We start from the raw sequence: 24847 nt of genomic DNA, 5'->3' as shown, positions 1-24847 counted from the left end.
AAACCATTCTATGGTTCTATGAAAATGAATGTTGCTGAAGGTGAGAGCTTGACCTGCACTGATTCATCCTATGGTAGCAGAGAGGTGCCCTCACTATGTCTAAGAGGATAGTTTTTCCTGTAGGTTGCTCCATAAGAGAGAATTTGTTGGCCAGCTGAGTTAGGCCTAATTGCTGCAGCTGTAAGATCCTTAGAAGTGGCAAATCACCGGGGTAGCTGCTAACGAAGGTGCTAAAGGTTGTAGAAAGCCTTGCTTGGGCATAATAGGAGGAGTTGGTGGTTGCACCACCCAAAGGGAGGCTGGGCCTTTACTTGCTCCAAATGGTGCCCAAAGAGGGCCACAAACCCCGGAAGCAAATGCCTGATATCAGTCAGGGAGGAATCTCGGAGAAACAGCAATGCCAATGACAACTGGGTTGAACGTAATAAAGCCAGTGAAGAGTACCGAAGCAGTAGAACTGAAAGAAGATGAGGAACCAGGAATGAAACAGGGATAGGGTCCGGAGACGCTCAGTTTGAACGTGCTAAAGCCAGTGAGAAGCACTGAAGCAGTACACCACCTGAAAAGAAGGTGAGCAACCGAGAACTGGGTGCTAAGTATGATGACAGCTAGTACACCAAAGATAAGGAGCTAATGAGAGATTACAGGCCCAAGAAAAGAAGTTCCAGGAGAAGATAAAGGCAGCTCTTGGGGGGGGCGGGAGAGGCAGGGGGAAAAAAAAAGGGGGGGAAAAAAGCTTCTCCCTCTCCTTCCTCCCTCCGGAGGCCTGGCGCTGGTGGGGTGGCCACGGGACATTTTTCTGTCCCATGACCCAGGAGGGGCGAGGAGGAGCCGTTATCGGTGAAGACTGAGGCAAAGATCCCACCCAAATCCCTTCCCCCCCAAAATCACCCCCAATCCTTTCCCGAATTCCCCAAACCACATCTTTCCCCTCAAGACCTCTTACATTTTGCTTTGAACTACCCCCCTTTGTGGGTTTTTACCCCAAACCCCCCTCACTACATCCACCAGAAAGCAACTTTCATCTCAGATCTCCTCACAACTCCCCCCAAAAGATGACTTTCACACAAATCCCTTCCCAAACACCCCAAACCACGTCTTCCCCTCAAATAGTCCTCAAATTGCCACTCAAACTCCCTCCAAATAGGATGGGTTTTAACCCCAAGTCCCCTCAAAAACTACCCCAAACGTAACTTATGACCACGCGTCTCCTTTCAAATGCCCCAAAAGACCAACTACACCCCCAATTCCCTTCTCAAACTCCACAAGACCACGACTTCCACCTCAAATCTTCTTCAGCTCCTCCAAAATAGGACTGGGTTTACCACAAATCACCTTCCAAATCCCCCAAAACGCAACTTCTACCACAAGTCCCTTACAAAATCCCCAGAGGAGCACTTTCACTCCAAATCTCTGCCCTAAATTCCCCACAACCATGTCTTTCACCTCAAATACTCTCAAAACTTCCCTTCAAATGACCCCAAAATATGTTGCTTTTACCCCAAGTCGCCTTACAAGTTACCGCCAAACGTGAATTTCACTGCAACTCTCATTATAAATGGCCCAAAACGACAACTTTAAACCGAAATCCCTTCCCAAAACTCCCACAAAACACGGCTCTCACTTCGAGCCTTCCGAATTTCCCCTCAAAACACCCCCCAAATGTGATTGTTTTACCTCAACATCCCCTCACGCGCTCCCCAAAAAAGTCTTACCTCATTATGATCTCTACCTCAAAACTCCTCTCCAAACTCTCCAAAAACGCAACTTTCCTCCAGATCTCCTCACAGCCCTCTCCAAACTCTCCCAAATCGCAGCTGCACGGGGCATCGGTTTGAGAATATATCTGCCTGAGATCTCATAACGGTCTCCTCACACACCCCTCGAACTCTCCCACAATTATGGCTTAGACCACAAATCTCCTCATAAATGCCTCAAAAGCGTGACTTTCAACCCCAAACCCTTCCCCAAACTCTCCAAACCATGACTTTCACCTCAAAAACCTCTGAATTTTCCACTCGAAGCTCCCACAAAATGTGATTTTTTTTGCCCCGTATCCCCTCACAAACTCCCCAAAACATGATATTTTTTTCTTTACGCCAAATCACCTCATGCGGTCCCCAAAAAGGTGATTTTTTTTTTTTTCACCTCAAATCTCCTCTCACAAACACCCCAAAAACACAAATTTCCCCCAGATCTCCTCACAGCCCTCTCCAAAACTCTCCCAAACCGCAGCTGCACGGGGTATCGCTTTGCCCAGCGAGTCAGTTCAAGGGCTTCTGCGTAATGGCAGTGGGAGGAAAGGCAGGAGGAGGTTTTGCCATGGATTTTAATGAGGGCTGGACGGAGCCCAGAGAGGAAGACAAAATTGGGATTTCCCCCCTCAGAAATTGTTTTGGTTCTTTATTCCCCTCTCGCTGCGCACCCAGACTTGGGGGGGTTTGGGGTATTTTTGAGCAGTGGTGGCAGCTCCCGCACTGCCTGCGTGGTTCAAGCTGCCAGGGAGGGGCTGGAGAAGGCAGCAGGGACCCCGGGCATCTGCCATGCGCAGAGAGGAATTTGATCCCAGGTTCCTGGCAGGGACCCCCGTGATGGTGCCCACGGTTCCTGGGGCATTGCCTGGCAACGGATAGTGTCACAATGAGCCCTGTCCCGCCCCCATTGTGACACTAGCTGTGGGCACGCACAGTGTGGGGGCACCCACTGCCTGTGGGTCACTCAGTGTCCGTGTGACACTCGGCCGTGCGTGGCTCACTCGCTCTTCTGTGGGTCACCCACCTGCCTGTGGGTCACTCAGTGTCCGTGTGACACTCGGCGTGCGTGGCTCACTTTTCTCTGTGGGTCACCCACTCCTGTGGGTCACTCAGTGTCCCTGTGACACTCGGCGTGCGTGGCTCACTCGCTCTCTGTGGGTCACCCACTGCCTGTGGGTCACTCAGTGTCCCTGTGGACACTCGGCGTGCGTGGCTCACCTCGCTCTCTGTGGGGTCCACCCACTGCCTGTGGCCACTCAGTGCTGGTCCTTTGCTGTCAGTGGGTGTTCAGGCAGAAAGGCTCCTGTCCCGCCCGTGGGGGCAGCGTTGTGATACCAGGCAGGGCAGCAGCCATGGCCTCGCTCACCCTGTCCCAGAGGCTGGATGCTGCCTTCGGGTTCTCCCTTTTCGGTCGACTTTGGGGAGCTGCACGGCCTGCTGGAGGCCATACTCCAGCACCTGGGGTTGCAGGACCTGCCTCTCCGGGCGGTGGGGCGCAGCCCGACACCCCTCCTGGGGAGCACCCACAGCCTGCAGTGCCCCAGCAAAAGAAGGGGAGAGGGTGGAGGCCCCGGCACAGAGCTGGAGCCACTCGTCAGTGTGAAGGACGCACTGGCGGGGACAGCGATGCAGTCTCCAGGGTCACCTCTGTGGGGCAGCTGGAGAAAGACGCAAGCGAGAGCAGCGTCTCCAAGGTGAGGCTCTGCCCAGTGCCCTGGGTGCTCCCCCTGCAAGACGCCTGCTCCTCCGGGCTCTGCGCTGTCACTGTGCTGGCCTCAGACCAAGGTCTGGTTTTAAACCAGCTCACAGTGGCATGTGGGGCTGCACTGCGGGAAAGGGATGGAGTTTCGGGGTGGAAGAGGCTGGGGCCGAAATGCTGCTCCGCGTGCTCTGGGTCCCTCCCTACGTTGCCACCAGTGAGTTCTGGCGGCTCTGACCGCAGCCAACTGGTGGCTGCAGTTGTGGGGCCGGATCATGTGCTGCCCGCACGCTCTGTGCTGGACACAGCGGGGGCTGAGGTCCTGGTCCACAGGGGCCCTCCCAGGGACTCATCCCTGCCACCCCTCTTCCCCAGGCTCTCCTTGAGATCGACGCAATGAAGGCAGCGCAGGAACGCATGGAAGCGGAAATCCAGCAGCTGCAGAAGGCACTTGGCTTGGTGAGCTTGGTGCCCCTAGGATGAAGCTGAGCCCTCACCCTGCTCTCTGCCTCTCTGCTCATCCCCCCTGCACCCCGGCCCTAACTTCTGTGGCCCGGCTGAGCCCTGTATCCCTTCTTTCCCCAGAAGAGGCTGAAGGACAGCAGACAGGGACTGGGGAAACGGTGGGAGGGTGACCTTGGGCTCCTGTCCTCACCTCTGCAGGGCTGCTTCTAAACGTGCTGCCCTTTGCCTTCTCTTCCCAGCAGGGCAGTTGGGGCCCCCTCAAGGCCCTGTCAAGAGCCCCAGGGGCAGAAGAAGGACACCCAGCGCGGGACCAGATCAGCGCCTGGCACCCAGACCGGCAACCTGGGGAACCCAGCAGGGTCCCCTGTCACCCAGACCCCCACCCTGGGGGCAGAGCTAGGGTCCCCCAACACCCAGACCCTGAGCTCTAGGGGCACAAGCCAGGATCCCCTGGCACACAGGCCCCCACTCTGGGACAACGCCAGGGTCCCCATAGCAACTTCGACCCGCACCCCGGGGGCAGAGCCAGGATCCCCTGGCACCCAATCCCCCACAGCTGGGGAAACAGCCAGGATCCCCTGGCACACGGCCCCCACCCTGGGGACACCAGCCAGGGTCCCCTGCACCTCGACCCTGACCCCGGGGGCAGAGCCAGGCTCCCCTGGCACCCAATCCCCCCACGCTGGGGAAACAGCCGGGGTCCCCTGGCACTTCACAACCCCACCCAGGGGGTTAAGCCTGGAACCCATGGCACCCAGACCCCCACCCTGGGGGCAGAGCCAGGGTTCCCTGGCACCCAATCCCCCACTCTGGGGAAACAGCCAGGGTCCGCTGGCACCTCAACCCCCACCCTGGGGGCAGAGCCAGGGTTCACTGGCACCCAATCCCCCACTCTGGGGAAACAGCCTGGGTCCGCTGGCACCCAGATCCCTAACCCAGGGAGCAGAGCCAGGGTCCCCCACCACCCAATCCGCCACCCTGGAGGCAGAGTCAGGGTCCTCTTGCAGCCAGACCTCCATCGCAGGGACACAGGCACAGGTGTTTCAGGAGATCGGGCAGCTCGGCATTCTCTATGCCAACCTGAAGGAGCAGGGGCCCCAGCTGGCAGCCAGCAAGGCGGGAGCGCTCCGAGCTTGAAAAGCTCCACCAGCTCTTCGCGGAGGGAGGTGAGAGTCCTGGTGGGGCTGGTGGGAGCTGTTTGGGGTGGGGGCACTCTGGGTGAGAGAAACACCCATGCTCACAGCCTGGCCCCGAGGGCGAGACCCCCTCACCAACCACGTGTCCCCTTGGACCACGACTCTCCAGGTCAGAAGAATATCACCAGTGGCCCTGTCCGACCTCCAGAGCCAGCTGTCCTCTCTGCAGAGCCCAGCCAGCGGACCTGCAGGGTGAGACAGGCAAGGTGAGCCAGCGGCTGGCCCCGAGGGGGCTGCGGGTTGATGCCAGGAGGAGTTGGGCACGGAGGGGGCAGGCAATGAGCCCCCCGTGCCGGGACAATAAGGGGGTTGTGCCCTGACTCTGCCCCACCACCGTTTCCAGATCATGCAGCTGGAGGACGCCCCTGGAAAGCTGCAGGTGCCTGGAGCTGAAGGGAAAGAGGGACATCAGGTATGAGACCACCCTGCAACTGGGGTGAAAGGGTGGGAGAGGGTTTCCTACGCCATGGGGCTGCATGGGAGCTCAGGGTGCTGGAACCATGGCGCATTGGGGCCACACTGCAGCAGCCCCATGGAGGCTTAAGCCTGCCTGTGCCTCTGTCTCTCTGTCCAGGTTGCTGCTGCAGGAATTAGAAGCAGGAGCTGGGAGAGCAGCAGCAGAAGAGCCAGGCCACGCTGGAGCAGCTGGTGGACAAGAGTGCCGATCAGCTGCAGGCACAGGTGAGGTGCGGGGGCACAGTCCCCACCAGCCACTGGCTGAGTGGGGTGATCCTGGTGGGTTTCCAGCCACGTCGCTGGGATGGATGGGGCCATGCCAGCCCTCCATGGCACCTAGGCTCGCTGGCTGCGTCCATCCCACCTCAGAGCCTGTTCCTTCTCCACTTCCTGCAGCTGGATGAGTTGAGGGTGGTGGTGGAGAGCCTGAGGCAGGCAGAGGGGCACGCAGCGCACCCCATCTGCAGCAAGGACACCGGCACGCAGGTGGAGCAGCTCCTGCAGCACTATGAGAAGCTGCAGGAGCAGGTGGAATCCGTCATGTGCCAGCAGGCAGCGGGCAAGGTGGCCGAGGGCAGCGGCATGAGAAGAGCCAGGTAGGGAGGTGGTGGCGTGGGGACCTTGGGAGGGGCTGCTGGGACCCCACCACGACTGGCTGTGCTTTGCTGTGACGTGGAGGAGTCCCTCGCTGCCCCCGTGCTTGGCTTCTACAAGCCAGCAGCATGGAAGGAAAAAAAAAGCCTTGGGCGAAATGTCCTGCTGGCACCGACAGCCCGTGGCCGCTGGCCAAGTCACCTGGGTTTGCCTCCACGGGGCAGCCAGTCCCCCTCGCACAGCACCAACTTGTCGCCTTCCTCCTGCAGCAGGAGGAGAAGCTCCTGAAGCACATGCAGGCCAGCATTGCGCAGCTGCAAGCACAACATGAGTGGCTGGGCTCTGCTGTGAGAGACCTCCTGGATGGCTCTGAGAAGAAGCAGAGAGATATAGAGGTGGGTGGCTGAAAACCCCGTGGGGTCTGAGCATCCTCTAGGCCAGCCCCAGGCTGGGGATGGCGAGAGATTTGTCCCCCCCACTAACCTGCTCGCAGCCCTGCAGAGCCCCAAAATTACCTTCCAGTACCTGAAGGGGGCCTACAGGAAAGCTGGAGAGGGGCTATTCACAAAGGCTCGTGGGGCTAGGACGATGGGGAATGGGTAGAAACTGGAGAGGGGCAGATCTAGACTGGACATGAGGAAGAATTTCTTCACTATGAGAGTGGTGAGACAGTGGAACAGGTTGCCCGGGGAAGTTGTGTCTGCCCCATCCCCGGAGGTGTTCAAGGCCAGGTTTGGACGGGGCCTTGGTCAGCCTGATTTGGTGGGATGTCCCTGCCCATGGCAAGGGTTTGGAAACTAAATGATCTTTAAGGTCCCTTCCAACCCTAACTATTCTACGATTCTACGATTCTATGAACATGTCTTTCCTGGAGGTTTGGGGCGTTGTGTGGGGATGTGCTCGGCTGGCTGGGAGGCAGCTCCCACCGTGCTGCGTCATCATGGGGTGCTTTCTGCTTTGGAAGGCTCTGTTCCTGTTCCTGGAGAGGCTGGAGGAGAAGAAAGGAGAGAAGGAAGTCCTGGAAGTCGATTCGGTATGTCCTCAAGGGGCCGCTGTGCCAGGCAAGGGGATCCCGGGCAGAGTGACAAATGCCCCCTGTCCCTTGGGTGCTCGATGGCAGAACCGGACAGAGGGAGGGAGGATTTCCAGACAACTGTGGGCCCCTCACCAGGCCTCGGTGTCTCCCCTGCAGGGACCAAGCCCACAGGGCTGATGGGGCAAGGGGGGGCCATATCGCCACTTCTCCTTCCGACACCCGGCGGGCCCTGCCCGTCTCCCATCAAACCTTCCTCACCTCTCTCCTGCCTCTCCCTGTTGCCAGAAAGCAACCAAATCCACCGCGGGCAGCCAAGTCAGCCGAAGCCAGTTTGAGGCCAGCATGGAGCGGCTGATGGAGATAATAGAGAAGATCCAGAGCCAGGGGATGGCCCAGGAGCAGGGCTTGCAGCAGCTGCCAGCAGCAGCTCAGGGAGGTGATGGACTCCAAGGTGAGGGCTGATTCGTCCCCGCTGCCAAACGCAGGCACTTTTGGGCCGGGCAGACTAAGGGCAGCCTCCGTCCGAGGGTCCTCCCCTCCCGGCTCTCTCCCGGGGACCACCACGTCCCACGCCGGGGCAGCACGCTTGAGCTGGTCCACCTGTCCACAGCTGGATCGCCCGGAGCTGGCGCCTGTCCAGAGCCAACTGGAGCACTGTAAGAACACCCTGAAGCAGCTCAAGGACATCGTGCCACAGACAGGGACAGCCGATGGAGCAGCTGGGATGAAGTGAGTGTGATGGGCACAGGGGTGGCTTTGGGAGAGCGCTTGTCCTGTTTATGCCCTGTGGCCCACCACGGCCAGCGTGGTACCCTGGCACGGGAGCAATTTAGCCAGCAAACAGTGGGGATGGAGAGGAAGCAGCTGGGTCTTCTCCTCCCACCAGGAGCCAGCAGCAGCTTCCCCATGCCAGAGAAGGCACAAGGAGGGGATACTGGGGTGTGGGTACAAAGGCTTTTCTGGGTTGAGGGTCAGGGCTGGTGGCTCGTCCTCCCGGGCAGGGCTGTGACACGCAGTGCCCTGCGGACCTGGCTTGTGACCTGCCCTCCTGGCAAGGCCCCGGGGTGTAATTAGCGCTGAGGCAAGCGCTGCGAGGGCCACTTGGGATGGCAGGTGTGGGTGCCTGTGCCCTTCACTCCATGTCCCTGCCAGCCCTGGGCAGCTGCCGGGTTTCGGAGCTGGGTGGCAGGGCAAAAGCAAGCATGTGCTGGTCCTCAGGCAGTGGTGACAAAGCCTATACTAAACCCATGGGAACGCTGCATCCCCCAGGCTCAGCGCTGGCTCCCAGGCTGGGAGCATCCCCATCCCAATAAGGACTACTATAATCGCTTCCTTTGGCCTTGCCAGCACGCCCAGATCCCATGGGACTGCAGTGGCGTGGGTGTCCGTAGGAGCAGTTCCTGTGCTTCTGGTGGGGTTTGGACACTCCCCTCTGTGGATTCTCTGGTGCCTAATACGAGGTTGAGCTGGTTCCCAGCCCACAAACAACTGCTCTCCCTACTCCAAACCCCTCGGTTCCTGGAAGCAGACAGACCGTGTTAGGCTGGTGGGGGACAAATCGGGCTCAACGCCCGGTGGCCCCCCCTGCAAATGTGGTAACTCCCTACAGGGCAGTGCGCGGCTCCTTGCCTGCTGCCTGTGAGCCGTGTCCCCCCTGGAGCTCACCCAGCCTTTCTCTCCCCTCCCCAGGTACCCGCAGGCCCATTGCCACGGCCTGTCCTGTGACCAACCCCCTCGCTGTGACGGCACCCGGACCGTGAGTAACACCCGGGCACCGTGGGTGGGATGGGGGAGATGGGTGCTGGCGCTGCCCCGCTGTGTGGGACACGGGGGCTTGGGTGTCCAGCCCTGCCAAGCGCCCTGCAAAGCCCCCTGGACAGCCCTGTCTGGCAGCAGGGGCACAGTGACCCCTGCCCGGGGACAGGGGGCTGCCATTGGGTACAAGCCAAGGCTCTGAGGTGCTGCCCCTGAGCCGGGGTGGGCCGATTGTCCCCAGTCACCCACACGCAGCCTCTGCCCTCCCCAGGAAAAAGGTGACCCTCCCATTGCTGCCGCCGTTGCCCACCCGCCTCACTGCAAGCTCCACCACCAATCCCCAAACCAAGGAGACGCAGCAGCACAGCAACAGGTAGGGGAGACGGGGACCCATCTGCAGCCCCGTGGGTGCGAGCTGGCCCAGCCGAGTCCTGGCAAGGGGGAAGCTCTTCCCGAGGGGAGGGTAGAGGGCTTGGGAGGAGATGTCGCAGGGGTCGGCTGTGCTTGCCCCAGCTCTGCGGGGTTTTACAGCTCCCCCCAAAGCTGCCCTGCCCTGCCCAGGTCTCCGTCTCAAGGGCGTTTGAGCTGCGCGTGATGAGTTGTGTCTGGTCTCAGCCCTGACTTCGGGCTTGGGGCCGGCATCAGGTGCCTCCTGTGAAACGCCTACCCCAAATGCAGCCCTGCAGCTGGGGCAGCCCAGCTCCTGCCTCCTGGTGTCACCTCGCACGGGGTGCAGGGACTGACCACAGGCACAGCCAGTTCACTGGCACCTTGGGGAGAGAGCAGAATCCAGCGGGATTGGGGGAGCTGGGAGGGCTTGATCCCAGCAGGGTGTTGCCCCTGTGCCCTCCGCCTGGCACAGGGCGCACACGCTGTGCCGAGCGCTGAGCACCCCCGTCCCACAGGGAGCCATCAGCTGAGTGCAGGTTCCTCAGCGAGGCACGGAGCAGCGGAGGCCTGCACGTTACCACCTACCCACTGCCGCAATACCCGTTCCTCCAGCCCAAGCCACCCAGCACCCCGCCGCCGAGCCAGGTAAGAATGGTGAAGGTAGGGACACGGCAGGGACGAGAGAGGCTGAGAGGGGACACTGAGCCCGCCGAGGGGTCCATGCCTCAGTTCCCCCAGGGAGAGCTGGCGGTGGGAGGGTTGCTGGATTCAGCCCCGTGTCTGAGCCAGCCCGCCCTCTCCTTCCCAGCAGGAGGTGACAGCAAGAGTGGGCAAGGACGGCTGTGTCTCCCGAGGCTGGTGGAAGAGACGGTAGCCTGCTCTGGCGGGCAAGGAAGGTACAGCTGGAGCAGACTGGCACAGGGCCCCTGCGGGTGGGAAGGGGACAGCGCGGTAGGGGGGTCCTGGACACCAGCACCCCTGCGTCGGGGCGGGGGCAGTACCCCATGTCTGGGTGTCTGCTGCCGGGCAGGGGCCCTGTCCTGGGCTGGCAGAGCTGCCCTGGGGCTGCAGGGGTGCTCAGCCCTGCCCCTCGCCCCCAGGTTCTGCCGCCTCAACAGAGGATGAGCCAGCACCTTCTCACAGACACCTCTCCTGGACACCAGAGAACCTCCGGCCGTAACCCAGCACCCAACAGCTGGGCAGCACGGGCAGCAACAGATGCTGGGAGAAAAGCGACTTTCTGATTTAGTCGGTTTGGGATCAATAAAAAAACTTCAACATCTTGTTATTGTTTTATTATTTTCTTTTTGGGTTTTTTGGTTTTTTTTTAAGCAAGATTGGTTTCAAAACTAAAATCCAGCTCCGCTCTTCCCGAGGAAGGGCCATGGACAGCAGCGACAGGGACGGGAAGCATCACCTTGATTAACCTCAGCCCCCAGTTCCAATTCCCCCCGGCCCTGTAGGGGTGGAGAAGGACAGAGGGGGAGGGTGGAGTGAAGTGGGGGGTCTGTGCGGTCTGTGCAAGAAGCCAGGCTGAAATTCAGAAGCCAGAAGGGAAGTGTGCTTTGCTGCAACAAGGGCCTGGGAAATCCAGAGCCTGGAGAAAGAGGCCTTAGCAGCTTCCAGTATGCAAAGGGGCTCCAGGAATACCTGGGAGGGGCTCTTGCTCAGGGAGTGCAGGGATAGGACGAGGGCAACAGTTTTGAGCTGAAAGAGGGCAGAGGGAAAGCAGACAAAGGGGGTTGGGAGTGTTCCTTAGAGCTTGGTGTTGTTTGCCTTGAAGACCTTGGAAGTTGAGAAGGAAGGAGCCAGCTAGCAGAAGTTGACTGATAAGTGGTCCTGGGAATGCAGTCCTAGACAGGTATGGTCGGATTGAAGATCTGAAAGGTTTTTTCCAAGCAAAACCATTCTATGGTTCTATGAAAATGAATGTTGCTGAAGGTGAGAGCTGACCTGCACTGATTCATCCTATGGTAGCAGAGAGGTGGCCTCACTATGTCTAAGAGGATAGTTTTTCCTGTAGGTTGCTCCATAAGAGAGAATTTGTGGCCAGCTGAGTTAGGCCTAATTGCTGCAGCTGTAAGATCCTTAGAAGTGGCAAATCACCGGGGGTAGCTGCTAACGAGGTGCTAAAGGTGTAGAAAGCCTTGCTTGGGCATAATAAGGAGGAGTTGGTGGTTGCACCACCCAAAGGGAGGCTGGGCCTTTACTTGCTCCAAATGGTGCCCAAAGAGGGCCACAAACCCCGGAAGCAAATGCCTGATATCAGTCAGGGGAGGAATCTCGGAGAAACAGCAATGCCAATGACACTGGGTTGAACGTAATAAAGCCAGTGAAGAGTACCGAAGCAGTAGAACTGAAAGAAGATGAGGAACCAGGAATGAACAGGGATAGGGTCCGGAGACGCTCAGTTGAACGTGCTAAAGCCAGTGAGAAGCACTGAAGCAGTACACCACCTGAAAGAAGGTGAGCAACCGAAGAACTGGGTGCTAAGTATGATGAGCAGCTAGTACACCAAAGATAAGGAGCTAAATGAGAGATTACAGGCCCAAGAAAAGAAGTTCCAGGAGAAGATAAAGGCAGCTCTTGGGGGGGGGCGGGAGAGGCAGGGGGAAAAAAAAAGGGGGGGAAAAAAGCTTCTCCCTCTCCTTCCTCCCTCCGGAGGCCTGGCGCTGGTGGGGTGTCCACGGGACATTTTTCTGTCCCATGACCCAGGAGGGGCGAGGAGAGCAGTTATCGGTGAAGACTGAGGCAAAAGATCCCACCCAAATCCCTTCCCCCAAAATCACCCCCAATCCTTTCCCCGAATTCCCCCAAACCACATCTTTCCCCTCAAGACCTCTTACATTTTGCTTTGAACTACCCCCCTTTGTGGGTTTTTACCCCAAACCCCCTCACTACATCCACCAGAAAGCAACTTTCATCTCAGATCTCCTCACAACTCCCCCCAAAAGATGACTTTCACACAAATCCCTTCCCCAAACACCCCCAAACCACGTCTTTCCCCTCAAATAGTCTCAAATTGCCACTCAAACTCCCTCCAAATAGGATTGGTTTTAACCCAAGTCCCCTCAAAAACTACCCCCCAAACGTAACTTATGACCACGCGTCTCCTTTCAAATGCCCCCAAAAGACCACCTTACACCCCAATTCCCTTCTCAAACTCCACAAGACCACGACTTCCACCTCAAATCTTCTTCAGCTCCTCCAAAATAGGACTGGTTTACCACAAATCACCTTCCAAATCCCCCAAAACGCAACTTCTACCACAAGTCTCCTTACAAAATCCCCCAGAGGAGCACTTTCACTCCAAATCTCTGCCCTAAATTCCCCACAACCATGTCTTTCACCTCAAATACTCTCAAACTTCCCTTCAAATGACCCCAAAATATGTTGCTTTTACCCCAAGTCGCCTTACAAGTTACCGCCAAACGTGACTTTCACTGCAACTCTCATTATAAATGGCCCAAAACGACAACTTTAAACCGAAATCCCTTCCCAAAACTCCCACAAAACACGGCTCTCACTTCGAGCCTTCTCGAATTTCCCCTCAAACACCCCCCAAATGTGATTGTTTTACCTCAAATCCCCTCACGCGCTCCCCAAAAAAGTCTTACCTCATTATGATTCTTACCTCAAAACTCCTCTCAAACTCACCAAAAACGCAACTTTCCTCCAGATCTCCTCACAGCCCTCTCCAAACTCTCCCAAATCGCAGCTGCACGGGGCATCGGTTTGAGAATATATCTGCCTGAGATCTCATAACGGTCTCCTCACACACCCCTCGAACTCTCCCACAATTACGGCTTAGACCACAAATCTCCTCATAAATGCCTCAAAAGCGTGACTTTCAACCCCAAACCCTTCCCCAAACTCTCCAAAACCATGACTTTCACCTCAAAACCTCTGAATTTTCCACTCGAGCTCCCACAAAATGTGATTTTTTTTGCCCCGTATCCCCTCACAAACTCCCCAAAACATGATATTTTTTTCTTTACGCCAAATCACCTCATGCGGTCCCCAAAAAGGTGATTTTTTTTTTTTTTCACCTCAAATCTCCTCTCACAAACACCCCAAAAACACAACTTTCCCCCAGATCTCCTCACAGCCCTCTCCAAACTCTCCCAAACCGCAGCTGCACGGGGTATCGCTTTGCCCACGAGTCAGTTCAAGGGCTCTGCGTAATGGGCAGTGGGAGGAAAGGCAGGAGGAGGTTTTGCATGGATTTTAATGAGGGCTGGACGGAGCCCAGAGAGGAAGACAAAATTGGGATTTCCCCCTCAGAAATTGTTTTGGTTCTTTATTCCCCTCTCGCTGCGCACCCAGACTTGGGGGGTTTGGGGTATTTTTGAGCAGTGGTGGCAGCTCCCGCACTGCCTGCGTGGTTCAAGCTGCCAGGGAGGGGCTGGAGAAGGCAGCAGGGACCCCGGGCATCTGCCATGCGCAGAGAGAATTTGATCCCAGGTCCTGGCAGGGACCCCGTGATGGTGCCCACGGTTCCTGGGGGCATTGCCTGGCAACGGATAGTGTCACAATGAGCCCTGTCCCGCCCCCATTGTGACACTAGCTGTGGGCACGCACAGTGTGGGGGCACCCACTGCCTGTGGGTCACTCAGTGTCCGTGTGACACTCGGCGTGCGTGGCTCACTCGCTCTCTGTGGGTCACCCACTGCCTGTGGGTCACTCAGTGTCCGTGTGACACTCGGCGTGCGTGGCTCACTTTTCTCTGTGGGTCACCCACTGCCTGTGGGTCACTCAGTGTCCCTGTGACACTCGGCGTGTGTGGCTCACTCGCTCTCTGTGGGTCACCCACTGCCTGTGGGTCACTCACTGTCCCTGTGACACTCGGCGTGCGTGGCTCATTCGCTCTCTGTGGGTCACCCACTGCCTGTGGCCACTCAGTGCTGGTCCTTTGCTGTCAGTGGGTGTTCAGGCAGAAAGGCTCCTGTCCCGCCGTGGGGGCAGCGTTGTGATACCAGGCAGGGCAGCAGCCATGGCCTCGCTCACCCTGTCCCAGAGGCTGGATGCTGCCTTCGGTTCTCCCTTTTCGGTCGACTTTGGGGAGCTGCATGGCCTGCTGGAGGCCATACTCCAGCACCTGGGGTTGCAGGACCTGCCTCTCCGGGCGGTGGGGCGCAGCCCGACACCCCTCCTGGGGAGCACCCACAGCCTGCAGTGCCCCAGCAAAGAAGGGGAAGAGGGTGGAGGCCCCGGCACAGAGCTGGAGCCACTCGTCAGTGTGAAGGACGCACTGGCGGGGACAGCGAGCAGTCTCCAGGTCACCTCTGTGGGGCAGCTGGAGAAAGACGCAAGCGAGAGCAGCGTCTCCAAGGTGAGGCTCTGCCCAGTGCCCTGGGTGCTCCCCTGCAAGACGCCTGCTCCTCCGGGCTCTGCGCTGTCACTGTGCTGGCCTCAGACCAAGGTCTGGTTTTAAACCCAGCTCACAGTGGCATGTGGGGCTGCACTGCGGGAAAGGGATGGAGTTTCGGGGCGGAAGAGCTGGGGCCGAAATGCTGCTCCGCGTGCTCTGGGTCCTCCCTACGTTGCCACCAGTGAGTTCTGGCGGCTCTGACGCAGCCAACGGTGGCTGCAGTTGTGGGGCCGGATCATGTGCTGCCCGCGCGCTCTGTGCTGGACACAGCGGGGCTGAAGGTCCTGGTCCCCAGGGGCCCTCCCAGGGACTCATCCCTGCCACCCCTCTTCCCCAGGCTCTCCTTGAGATCGACGCAATGAAGGCAGCGCAGGAACGCATGGAAGCGGAAATCCAGCAGCTGCAGAAGGCACTTGGCTTGGTGAGCTTGGTGCCCCTAGGATGAAGCTGAGCCCTCACCCTGCTCTCTGCCTCTCTGCTCATCCCCCCTGCCACCCCGGCCCTAACTTCTGTGGCCCGGCTGAGCCCTGTATCCCTTCTTTCCCCAGAAGAGGCTGAAGGACAGGCAGACAGGGACTGGGGAAACGGTGGGAGGGTGACCTGGGCTCTGTCCTCACCTCTGCAGGGCTGCTTCTAAACGTGCTGCCCTTTGCCTTCTCTTCCCAGCAGGGCAGTGGGGGCCCCTCAGGCCCTGTCAAGAGCCCCAGGGCAGAAGAGGACACCCAGCGCGGGACCAGATCAGCGCCTGGCACCCAGACCGGCAACCTGGGGACCCAGCCAGGGTCCCCTGTCACCCAGACCCCCACCCTGGGGGCAGAGCTAGGGTCCCCCAACACCCAGACCCTGACTCTAGGGGCACAGCCAGGATCCCCTGGCACACAGGCCCCCACTCTGGGGACACAGCCAGGGTCCCCTAGCACTTCGACCCGCACCCCGGGGGCAGAGCCAGGCTCCCCTGGCACCCAATCCCCCACGCTGGGGAAACAGCCAGGATCCCCTGGCACACAGGCCCCCACCCTGGGGACACAGCCAGGGTCCCCTGGCACCTCGACCCTGACCCCGGGGGCAGAGCCAGGCTCCCCTGGCACCCAATCCCCCACGCTGGGGAAACAGCCGGGGTCCCCTGGCACTTCAACCCCCACCCAGGGGGTTAAGCCTGGAACCCATGGCACCCAGACCCCCACCCTGGGGGCAGAGCCAGGGTTCCCTGGCACCCAATCCCCCACTCTGGGGAAACAGCCAGGATCCCCTGGCACACAGGCCCCCACCCTGGGGGCAGAGCCAGGGTTCACTGGCACCCAATCCCCCACTCTGGGGAAACAGCCTGGGTCCGCTCTCACCCAGATCCCTACCCAGGGAGCAGAGCCAGGGTCCCCCACCACCCAATCCGCCACCCTGGAGGCAGAGTCAGGGTCCTCTTGCAGCCAGACCTCCATCGCAGGGACACAGGCACAGGTGTTTCAGGAGATCGGGCAGCTCGGCATTCTCTATGCCAACCTGAAGGAGCAGGTGGCCCAGCTGGCAGCCAGCAAGGCGGAGCGCTCCGAGCTTGAAAAGCTCCACCAGCTCTTCGCGGAGGGAGGTGAGAGTCCTGGTGGGGCTGGTGGGAGCTGTTTGGGGTGGGGGCACTCTGGGTGAGAGAAACACCATGCTCACAGCCTGGCCCCGAGGGCGAGACCCCCTCACCAACCACGTGTCCCCTTGGACCACGACTCTCCAGGTCAGAAGAATATCACCAGTGCCCTGTCCGACCTCCAGAGCCAGCTGTCCTCTCTGCAGAGCCCAGCCAGCGACCTGCAGGGTGAGACAGGCAAGGTGAGCCAGCGGCTGGCCCCGAGGGGGCTGCGGGGATGCCAGGGAGGAGTTGGGCACGGAGGGGGCAGGCAATGAGCCCCCGTGCCGGGACAATAAGGGGGTTGTGCCCTGACTCTGCCCCACCACCGTTTCCAGATCATGCAGCTGGAGGACGCCCTTGGAAAGCTGCAGGTGCCTGGAGCTGAAGGGAAAGAGGACATCAGGTATGAGACCACCCTGCAACTGGGGTGAAAGGGTGGGAGAGGGTTTCCTACGCCATGGGGCTGCATGGGAGCTCAGGGTGCTGGAACCATGGCGCATTGGGGCACACTGCAGCAGCCCCATGGAGGCTAAGCCTGCCTGTGCCTCTGTCTCTCTGTCCAGGTTGCTGCTGCAGGAATTAAAGCAGGAGCTGGGAGAGCAGCAGCAGAAGAGCCAGGCCACGCTGGAGCAGCTGGTGGACAAGAGTGCCGACCAGCTGCAGGCACAGGTGAGGTGCGGGGGCACAGTCCCACCAGCCACTGGCTGAGTGGGGTGATCCTGGTGGGTTTCCCAGCCACGTCGCTGGGATGGATGGGGCCATGCAGCCTCCATGGCACCTAGGCTCGCTGGCTGCGTCCATCCCACCTCAGAGCCTGTTCCTTCTCCACTTCCTGCAGCTGGATGAGTTGAGGGTGGTGGTGGAGAGCCTGAGGCAGGCAGAGGGGCACGCAGCGCACCCCATCTGCAGCAAGGACACCGGCACGCAGGTGGAGCAGCTCCTGCAGCACTATGAGAAGCTGCAGGAGCAGGTGGAATCCGTCATGTGCCAGCAGGCAGCGGGCAAGGTGGCGAGGCAGCGGCATGAGAAGAGCCAGGTAGGGAGGTGGTGGCGTGGGGACCTTGGGAGGGGCTGCTGGGACCCCACCACGACTGGCTGTGCTTTGCTGTGACGTGGAGGAGTCCCTCGCTGCCCCCGTGCTTGGCTTCTACAAGCCAGCAGCATGGAAGGAAAAAAAAGCCTTGGGCGAAATGTCCTGCTGGCACCGACAGCCCGTGGCCGCTGGCCAAGTCACCTGGGTTTGCCTCCACGGGGCAGCCAGTCCCCCTCGCACAGCACCAACTTGTCGCCTTCCTCCTGCAGCAGGAGGAGAAGCTCCTGAAGCACATGCAGGCCAGCATTGCGCAGCTGCAAGCACAACATGAGTGGCTGGGCTCTGCTGTGAGAGACCTCCTGGATGGCTCTGAGAAGAAGCAGAGAGATATAGAGGTGGGTGGCTGAAAACCCCGTGGGGTCTGAGCATCCTCTAGGCCAGCCCCAGGCTGGGGATGGCGAGAGATTTGTCCCCCCCACTAACCTGCTCGCAGCCCTGCAGAGCCCCAAAATTACCTTCCAGTACCTGAAGGGGGCCTACAGGAAAGCTGGAGAGGGGCTATTCACAAAGGCTCGTGGGGCTAGGACGATGGGGAATGGGTAGAAACTGGAGAGGGGCAGATCTAGACTGGACATGAGGAAGAATTTCTTCACTATGAGAGTGGTGAGACAGTGGAACAGGTTGCCCGGGGAAGTTGTGTCTGCCCCATCCCCGGAGGTGTTCAAGGCCAGGTTGGACGGGGCCTTGGTCAGCCTGATTTGGTGGGATGTCCCTGCCCATGGCAAGGGTTTGGAACTAAATGATCTTTAAGGTCCCTTCCAACCCTAACTATTCTACGATTCTACGATTCTATGAACATGTCTTTCCTGGAGGTTTGGGGCGTGTGGGGGATGTGCTCGGCTGGCTGGGAGGCAGCTCCCACCGTGCTGCGTCATCATGGGGTGCTTTCTGCTTTGGAAGGCTCTGTTCCTGTTCCTGGAGAGGCTGGAGGAGAAGAAAGGAGAGAAGGAAGTCCTGGAAGTCGATTCGGTATGTCCTCAAGGGGCCGCTGTGCCAGGCAAGGGGATCCCGGGCAGAGTGACAAATGCCCCCTGTCCCTTGGGTGCTCGATGGCAGAAACCGGACAGAGGGAGGGAGGATTTCCAGACCAACTGTGGGCCCCTCACCAGGCCTCGGTGTCTCCCTGCAGGGACCAAGCCCACAGGGCTGATGGGGCAAGGGGGGCCATATCGCCACTTCTCCTTCCGACACCGGCGGGCCCTGCCCGTCTCCCATCAAACCTTCCTCACCTCTCTCCTGCCTCTCCCTGTTGCCAGAAAGCAACCAAATCCACCGCGGGCAGCCAAGTCAGCCGAAGCCAGTTTGAGGCCAGCATGGAGCGGCTGATGGAGATAATAGAGAAGATCCAGAGCCAGGGGATGGCCCAGGAGCAGGGCTTGCAGCAGCTGCAGCAGCAGCTCAGGGAGGTGATGGACTCCAAGGTGAGGGCTGATTCGTCCCCGCTGCCAAACGCAGGCACTTTTGGGCCGGGCAGACTAAGGCAGCCTCCGTCCGAGGGTCTCCCCTCCCGGCTCTCTCCCGGGGACCACCACGTCCCACGCCGGGGCAGCACGCTGAGCTGGTCCACCTGTCCACAGCTGGATCGCCCGGAGCTGGCGCCTGTCCAGAGCCAACTGGAGCACTGTAAGAACACCCTGAAGCAGCTCAAGGACATCGTGCCACAGACAGGGACAGCCGATGGAGCAGCTGGGATGAAGTGAGTGTGATGGGCACAGGGGTGGCTTTGGGGAGAGCGCTTGTCCTGTTTATGCCCTGTGGCCATCACGGCCAGCGTGGTACCCTGGCACGGGAGCAATTTAGCCAGCAAACAGTGGGGATGGAGAGGAAGCAGCTGGGTCTTCTCCTCCCACCAGGAGCCAGCAGCAGCTTCCCCATGCCAGAGAAGGCACAAGGAGGGGATACTGGGGTGTGGGTACAAAGGCTTTTCTGGGTTGAGGGTCAGGGCTGGTGGCTCGTCCTCCCGGGCAGGGCTGTGACACGCAGTGCCCTGCGGACCTGGCTTGTGACCTGCCCTCCTGGCAAGGCCCCGGGGTGTAATTAGCGCTGAGGCAAGCGCTGCGAGGGCCACTTGGGATGGCAGGTGTGGGTGCCTGTGCCCTTCACTCCATGTCCCTGCCAGCCCTGGGCAGCTGCCGGGTTTCGGAGCTGGGTGGCAGGGCAAAAGCAAGCATGTGCTGGTCCTCAGGCAGTGGTGACAAAGCCTATACTAAACCCATGGGAACGCTGCATCCCCCAGGCTCAGCGCTGGCTCCCAGGCTGGGAGCATCCCATCCCAATAAGGACTACTATAATCGCTTCCTTTGGCCTTGCCAGCACGCCCAGATCCCATGGGACTGCAGTGGCGTGGGTGTCCGTAGGAGCAGTTCCTGTGCTTCTGGTGGGGTTTGGACACTCCCCTCTGTGGATTCTCTGGTGCCTAATACGAGGTTGAGCTGGTTCCCAGCCCACAAACAACTGCTCTCCCTACTCCAAACCCCTCGGTTCTGGAAGCAGACAGACCGTGTTAGGCTGGTGGGGGACAAATCGGGCTCAACGCCCGGTGGCCCCCCTGCAAATGTGGTAACTCCCTACAGGGCAGTGCGCGGCTCCTTGCTGCTGCCTGTGAGCCGTGTCCCCCCTGGAGCTCACCCAGCCTTTCTCTCCCCTCCCCAGGTACCCGCAGGCCCATTGCCACTGCCTGTCCTGTGACCAACCCCTCGCTGTGACGGCACCCGGACCTGTGAGTAACACCCGGCACCGTGGGTGGGATGGGGGAGATGGGTGCTGGCGCTGCCCCGCTGTGTGGGACACGGGGGCTTGGGTGTCCAGCCCTGCCAAGCGCCCTGCAAAGCCCCCTGGACAGCCCTGTCTGGCAGCAGGGGCACAGTGACCCCTGCCCGGGGACAGGGGGCTGCCATTGGGTACAAGCCCAAGGCTCTGAGGTGCTGCCCTGAGCCGGGGTGGGCCGATTGTCCCAGTCACCCACACGCAGCCTCTGCCCTCCCCAGGAAAAAGGTGACCCTCCCATTGCTGCCGCCGTTGCCCACCCGCCTCACTGCAAGCTCCACCACCAATCCCCAAACCAAGGAGACGCAGCAGCACAGCAACAGGTAGGGGAGACGGGGACCCATCTGCAGCCCCGTGGGTGCGAGCTGGCCCAGCCCGAGTCCTGGCAAGGGGGAGCTCTTCCCGAGGGGAGGGTAGAGGGCTTGGGGAGGAGATGTCGCAGGGGGTCGGCTGTGCTTGCCCCAGCTCTGCGGGGTTTTACAGCTCCCCCCAAAGCTGCCCTGCCCTGCCCAGGTCTCCGTCTCAAGGGCGTTTGAGCTGCGCGTGATGAGTTGTGTCTGGTCTCAGCCCTGACTTCGGGCTTGGGGCGGCATCAGGTGCCTCCTGTGAAACGCCTACCCCAAATGCAGCCCTGCAGCTGGGGCAGCCCAGCTCCTGCCTCCTGGTGTCCCTCGCACGGGGTGCAGGGACTGACCACAGGCACAGCCAGTTCACTGGCACCTTGGGGAGAGAGCAGATCCAGCGGGATTGGGGGAGCTGGGAGGGCTTGATCCCAGCAGTGAGTGCCCCTGTGCCCTCCGCCTGGCACAGGGCGCACACGCTGTGCCGAGCGCTGAGCACCCCCGTCCCACAGGGAGCCATCAGCTGAGTGCAGGTTCCTCAGCGAGGCACGGAGCAGCGGAGGCCTGCACGTTACCACCTACCCACTGCCGCAATACCCGTTCCTCCAGCCCAAGCCACCCAGCACCCCGCCGCCGAGCCAGGTAAGAATGGTGAAGGTAGGGACACGGCAGGGACGAGAGAGGCTGAGAGGGGACACTGAGCCCGCCGAGGGGTCCATGCCTCAGTTCCCCCAGGGAGAGCTGGCGGTGGGAGGGTTGCTGGATTCAGGCCCGTGTCTGAGCCAGCCCGCCCTCTCCTTCCCAGCAGGAGGTGACAGCAAGAGTGGGCAAGGACGGCTGTGTCTCCCGAGGCTGGTGGAAGAGACGGTAGCCTGCTCTGGCGGGCAAGGAAGGTACAGCTGGAGCAGACTGGCAAAGGGCCCCTGTGGGTGGGAAGGGGACAGCGCGGTAGGGGGGTCCTGGACACCAGCACCCCTGCGTCGGGGCGGGGGCAGTACCCCATGTCTGGGTGTCTGCTGCCGGGCAGGGGCCCTGTCCTGGGCTGGCAGAGCTGCCCTGGGGCTGCAGGGGTGCTCAGCCCTGCCCCTCGCCCCCAGGTTCTGCCGCCTCAACAGAGGATGAGCCAGCACCTTCTCACAGACACCTCTCCTGGACACCAGAGAACCTCCGGCCGTAACCCAGCACCCAACAGCTGGGCAGCACGGGCAGCAACAGATGCTGGGAGAAAAGCGACTTTCTGATTTTAGTCGGTTTGGATCAATAAAAAAACTTCAACATCTTGTTATTGTTTTATTATTTTCTTTTTGGGGTTTTTTGGTTTTTTTTTAAGCAAGATTGGTTTCAAAACTAAAATCCAGCTCCGCTCTTCCCGAGGAAGGGCCATGGACAGCAGCGACAGGGACGGGAAGCATCACCTTGATTAACCTCAGCCCCCAGTTCCAATTCCCCCCGGCCCTGTAGGGGTGGAGAAGGACAGAGGGGGAGGGTGGAGTGAAGTGGGGGGTCTGTGCGGTCTGTGCAAGAAGCCAGGCTGAAATTCAGAAGCCAGAAGGGAAGTGTGCTTTGCTGCAACAAGGGCCTGGGAAATCCAGAGCCTGGAGAAAGAGGCCTTAGCAGCTTCCAGTATGCAAAGGGGCTCCAGGAATACCTGGGAGGGGCTCTTGGTCAGGGAGTGCAGGGATAGGACGAGGGCAACAGTTTTGAGCTGAAAGAGGGCAGAGGGAAAGCAGACAAGGGGGGTTGGGAGTGTTCCTTAGAGCTTGGCGTTGTTTGCCTTGAAGACCTTGGAAGTTGAGAAGGAAGGAGCCAGCTAGCAGAAGCTGACTGCTAAGTGGTCGTGGATATGCAGTCCTAGACAGGTATGGTCGGATTGAAGATCTGAAAGGTTTTTTCCAAGCAAACCATTCTATGATTCTATGAAAATGAATGTTGCTGAAGGTGAGAGCTGACCTGCACCGATTCATCCTATGGTAGCAGAGAGGTGGCCTCACTATGTCTAAGAGGATAGTTTTCCTGTAGGTTGCTCCATAAGAGAGAATTTGTGGCCAGCTGAGTTAGGCCTAATTGCTGCAGCTGTAAGATCCTTAGAAGTGGCAAATCACCGGGGTAGCTGCTAACGAGGTGCTAAAGGTGTAGAAAGCCTTGCTTGGGCATAATAAGGAGGAGTTGGTGGTTGCACCACCCAAAGGGAGGCTGAGCCTTTACTTGCTCCAAATGGTGCCCAAAGAGGGCCACAAACCCCGGAAGCAAATGCCTGATATCAGTCAGGGGAGGAATCTCGGAGAAACAGCAATGCCAATGACACTCGGTTGAACGTAATAAACCCAGTGAAGAGTACTGAAGCAGTAGAACTGAAAGAAGATGAGGAACCAGGAATGAAACAGGGATAGGGTCCAGAGACGCTCCGTTGAACGTGCTAAAGCCAGTGAGAAGCACTGAAGCAGTACACCACCTGAAAGAAGGTGAGCAACCGAGAACTGGGTGCTAAGTACGATGAGCAGCTAGTACACCAAAGATAAGGAGCTAAATGAGAGATTACAGACCCAAGAAAAGAAGTTCCAGGAGAAGATAAAGGCAGCTCTTGGGGGGGGGCGGGGAGAGGCAGGGGGGAAAGAAAAAGGGGCGGAAAAAAAGCTTCTCCCTCTCCTTCCTCCCTCCGGAGGCCTGGCGCTGGTGGGGTGTCCACGGGACATTTTTCTGTCCCATGACCCAGGAGGGGCGAGGAGAGCAGTTATCGGTGAAGACTGAGGCAAAAGATCCCACCCAAATCCCTTCCCCCAAAATCACCCCCAATCCCTTCCCCGAATTCCCCCCAACCACATCTTTCCCCTCAAGTCCTCTTACATTTTGCTTTGAACTACTCCCCTTTGTGGGTTTTTACCCCAAACCCCCTCACTACATCCACCAGAAAGCAACTTTCATCTCAGATCTCCTCACAACTCCCCCCAAAAGATGACTTTCACACAAATCCCTTCCCCAAACACCCCCAAACCACGTCTTTCCCCTCAAATAGTCTCAAATTGCCACTCAAACTCCCTCCAAATAGGATTGGTTTTAACCCAAGTCCCCTCAAAAACTACCCCCAAACGTAACTTATGACCACGCGTCTCCTTTCAAATGCCCCCAAAAGACCACCTTACACCCCAATTCCCTTCTCAAACTCCACAAGACCACGACTTCCACCTCAAATCTTCTTCAGCTCCTCCAAAATAGGACTGGTTTACCACAAATCACCTTCCAAATCCCCCAAAAGGCAACTTCTACCACAAGTCTCCTTACAAAATCCCCCAGAGGAGCACTTTCACTCCAATTCTCTGTCCCTAAATTCCCCACAACCATGTCTTTCACCTCAAATACTCTCAAACTTCCCTTCAAATGACCCCAAAATATGTTGCTTTTACCCCAAGTCGCCTTACAAGTTACCGCCAAACGTGACTTTCACTGCAACTCTCATTATAAATGGCCCAAAACGACAACTTTAAACCGAAATCCCTTCCCAAAACTCCCACAAAACACGGCTCTCACTTCGAGCCTTCTCGAATTTCCCCTCAAACACCCCCCAAATGTGATTGTTTTACCTCAAATCCCCTCACGCGCTCCCCAAAAAAGTCTTACCTCATTATGATTCTTACCTCAAAACTCCTCTCAAACTCACCAAAAACGCAACTTTCCTCCAGATCTCCTCACAGCCCTCTCCAAACTCTCCCAAATCGCAGCTGCACGGGGCATCGGTTTGAGAATATATCTGCCTGAGATCTCATAACAGTCTCCTCACACACCCCTCGAACTCTCCCACAATTACGGCTTAGACCACAAATCTCCTCATAAATGCCTCAAAAGCGTGACTTTCAACCCCAAACCCTTCCCCAAACTCTCCAAAACCATGACTTTCACCTCAAAACCTCTGAATTTTCCACTCGAGCTCCCACAAAATGTGATTTTTTTGCCCCGTATCCCCTCACAAACTCCCCAAAACATGATATTTTTTTCTTTACGCCAAATCACCTCATGCGGTCCCCAAAAAGGTGATTTTTTTTTTTTTTTCACCTCAAATCTCCTCTCACAAACACCCCAAAAACACAACTTTCCCCCAGATCTCCTCACAGCCCTCTCCAAACTCTCCCAAACCGCAGCTGCACGGGGTATCGCTTTGCCCACGAGTCAGTTCAAGGGCTCTGCGTAATGGGCAGTGGGAGGAAAGGCAGGAGGAGGTTTTGCATGGATTTTAATGAGGGCTGGACGGAGCCCAGAGAGGAAGACAAAATTGGGATTTCCCCCTCAGAAATTGTTTTGGTTCTTTATTCCCCTCTCGCTGC

General features: G+C 58.7%; 1 protein-coding gene and 2 long non-coding RNA genes across 5 annotated transcripts; all 3 read left to right on the top strand.

Annotated features, from left to right (window-relative positions):
• Positions 1-9225: 9225 nt before the first annotated feature.
• LOC128851511 (uncharacterized) lies at positions 9226-10582 on the top strand. Of its 2 annotated transcripts, none has more exons than XR_008448877.1 (4): positions 9226-9328; positions 9861-9990; positions 10157-10241; positions 10446-10582. It is a non-coding gene; the product is annotated as an uncharacterized LOC128851511 (long non-coding RNA). The 2 variants fall into 2 exon arrangements; XR_008448878.1 differs by having other exon boundaries at positions 10154-10241.
• A 3756-nt stretch (positions 10583-14338) lies between these two features.
• LOC128851461 (glutamine-rich protein 2-like) lies at positions 14339-20293 on the top strand. Its single transcript, XM_054060504.1, has 12 exons — positions 14339-14677; positions 15054-15137; positions 15383-16298; positions 16437-16531; positions 16667-16734; positions 16895-17000; positions 17170-17367; positions 17634-17759; positions 18325-18393; positions 18681-18845; positions 19002-19120; positions 20077-20293. Exons 1-12 carry the CDS (start codon positions 14339-14341, stop codon positions 20291-20293), a joined length of 2502 nt encoding a protein of 833 aa, XP_053916479.1.
• A 117-nt stretch (positions 20294-20410) lies between these two features.
• Positions 20411-21782, top strand: LOC128851504 (uncharacterized). Of its 2 annotated transcripts, none has more exons than XR_008448869.1 (4): positions 20411-20513; positions 21044-21173; positions 21340-21424; positions 21629-21782. It is a non-coding gene; the product is annotated as an uncharacterized LOC128851504 (long non-coding RNA). The 2 variants fall into 2 exon arrangements; XR_008448870.1 differs by having other exon boundaries at positions 21337-21424.
• Positions 21783-24847: the final 3065 nt, after the last annotated feature.

The sequence above is a fragment of the Cuculus canorus genome, chromosome 2 (genome assembly GCF_017976375.1).
Source record: "Cuculus canorus isolate bCucCan1 chromosome 2, bCucCan1.pri, whole genome shotgun sequence".
In the NCBI taxonomy this organism is placed as follows: Eukaryota; Metazoa; Chordata; class Aves; order Cuculiformes; family Cuculidae; genus Cuculus; species Cuculus canorus.
The sequence above is the reverse complement of the archived record's forward strand: the minus strand, read 5'-3'. Positions and strand labels throughout refer to the sequence as shown.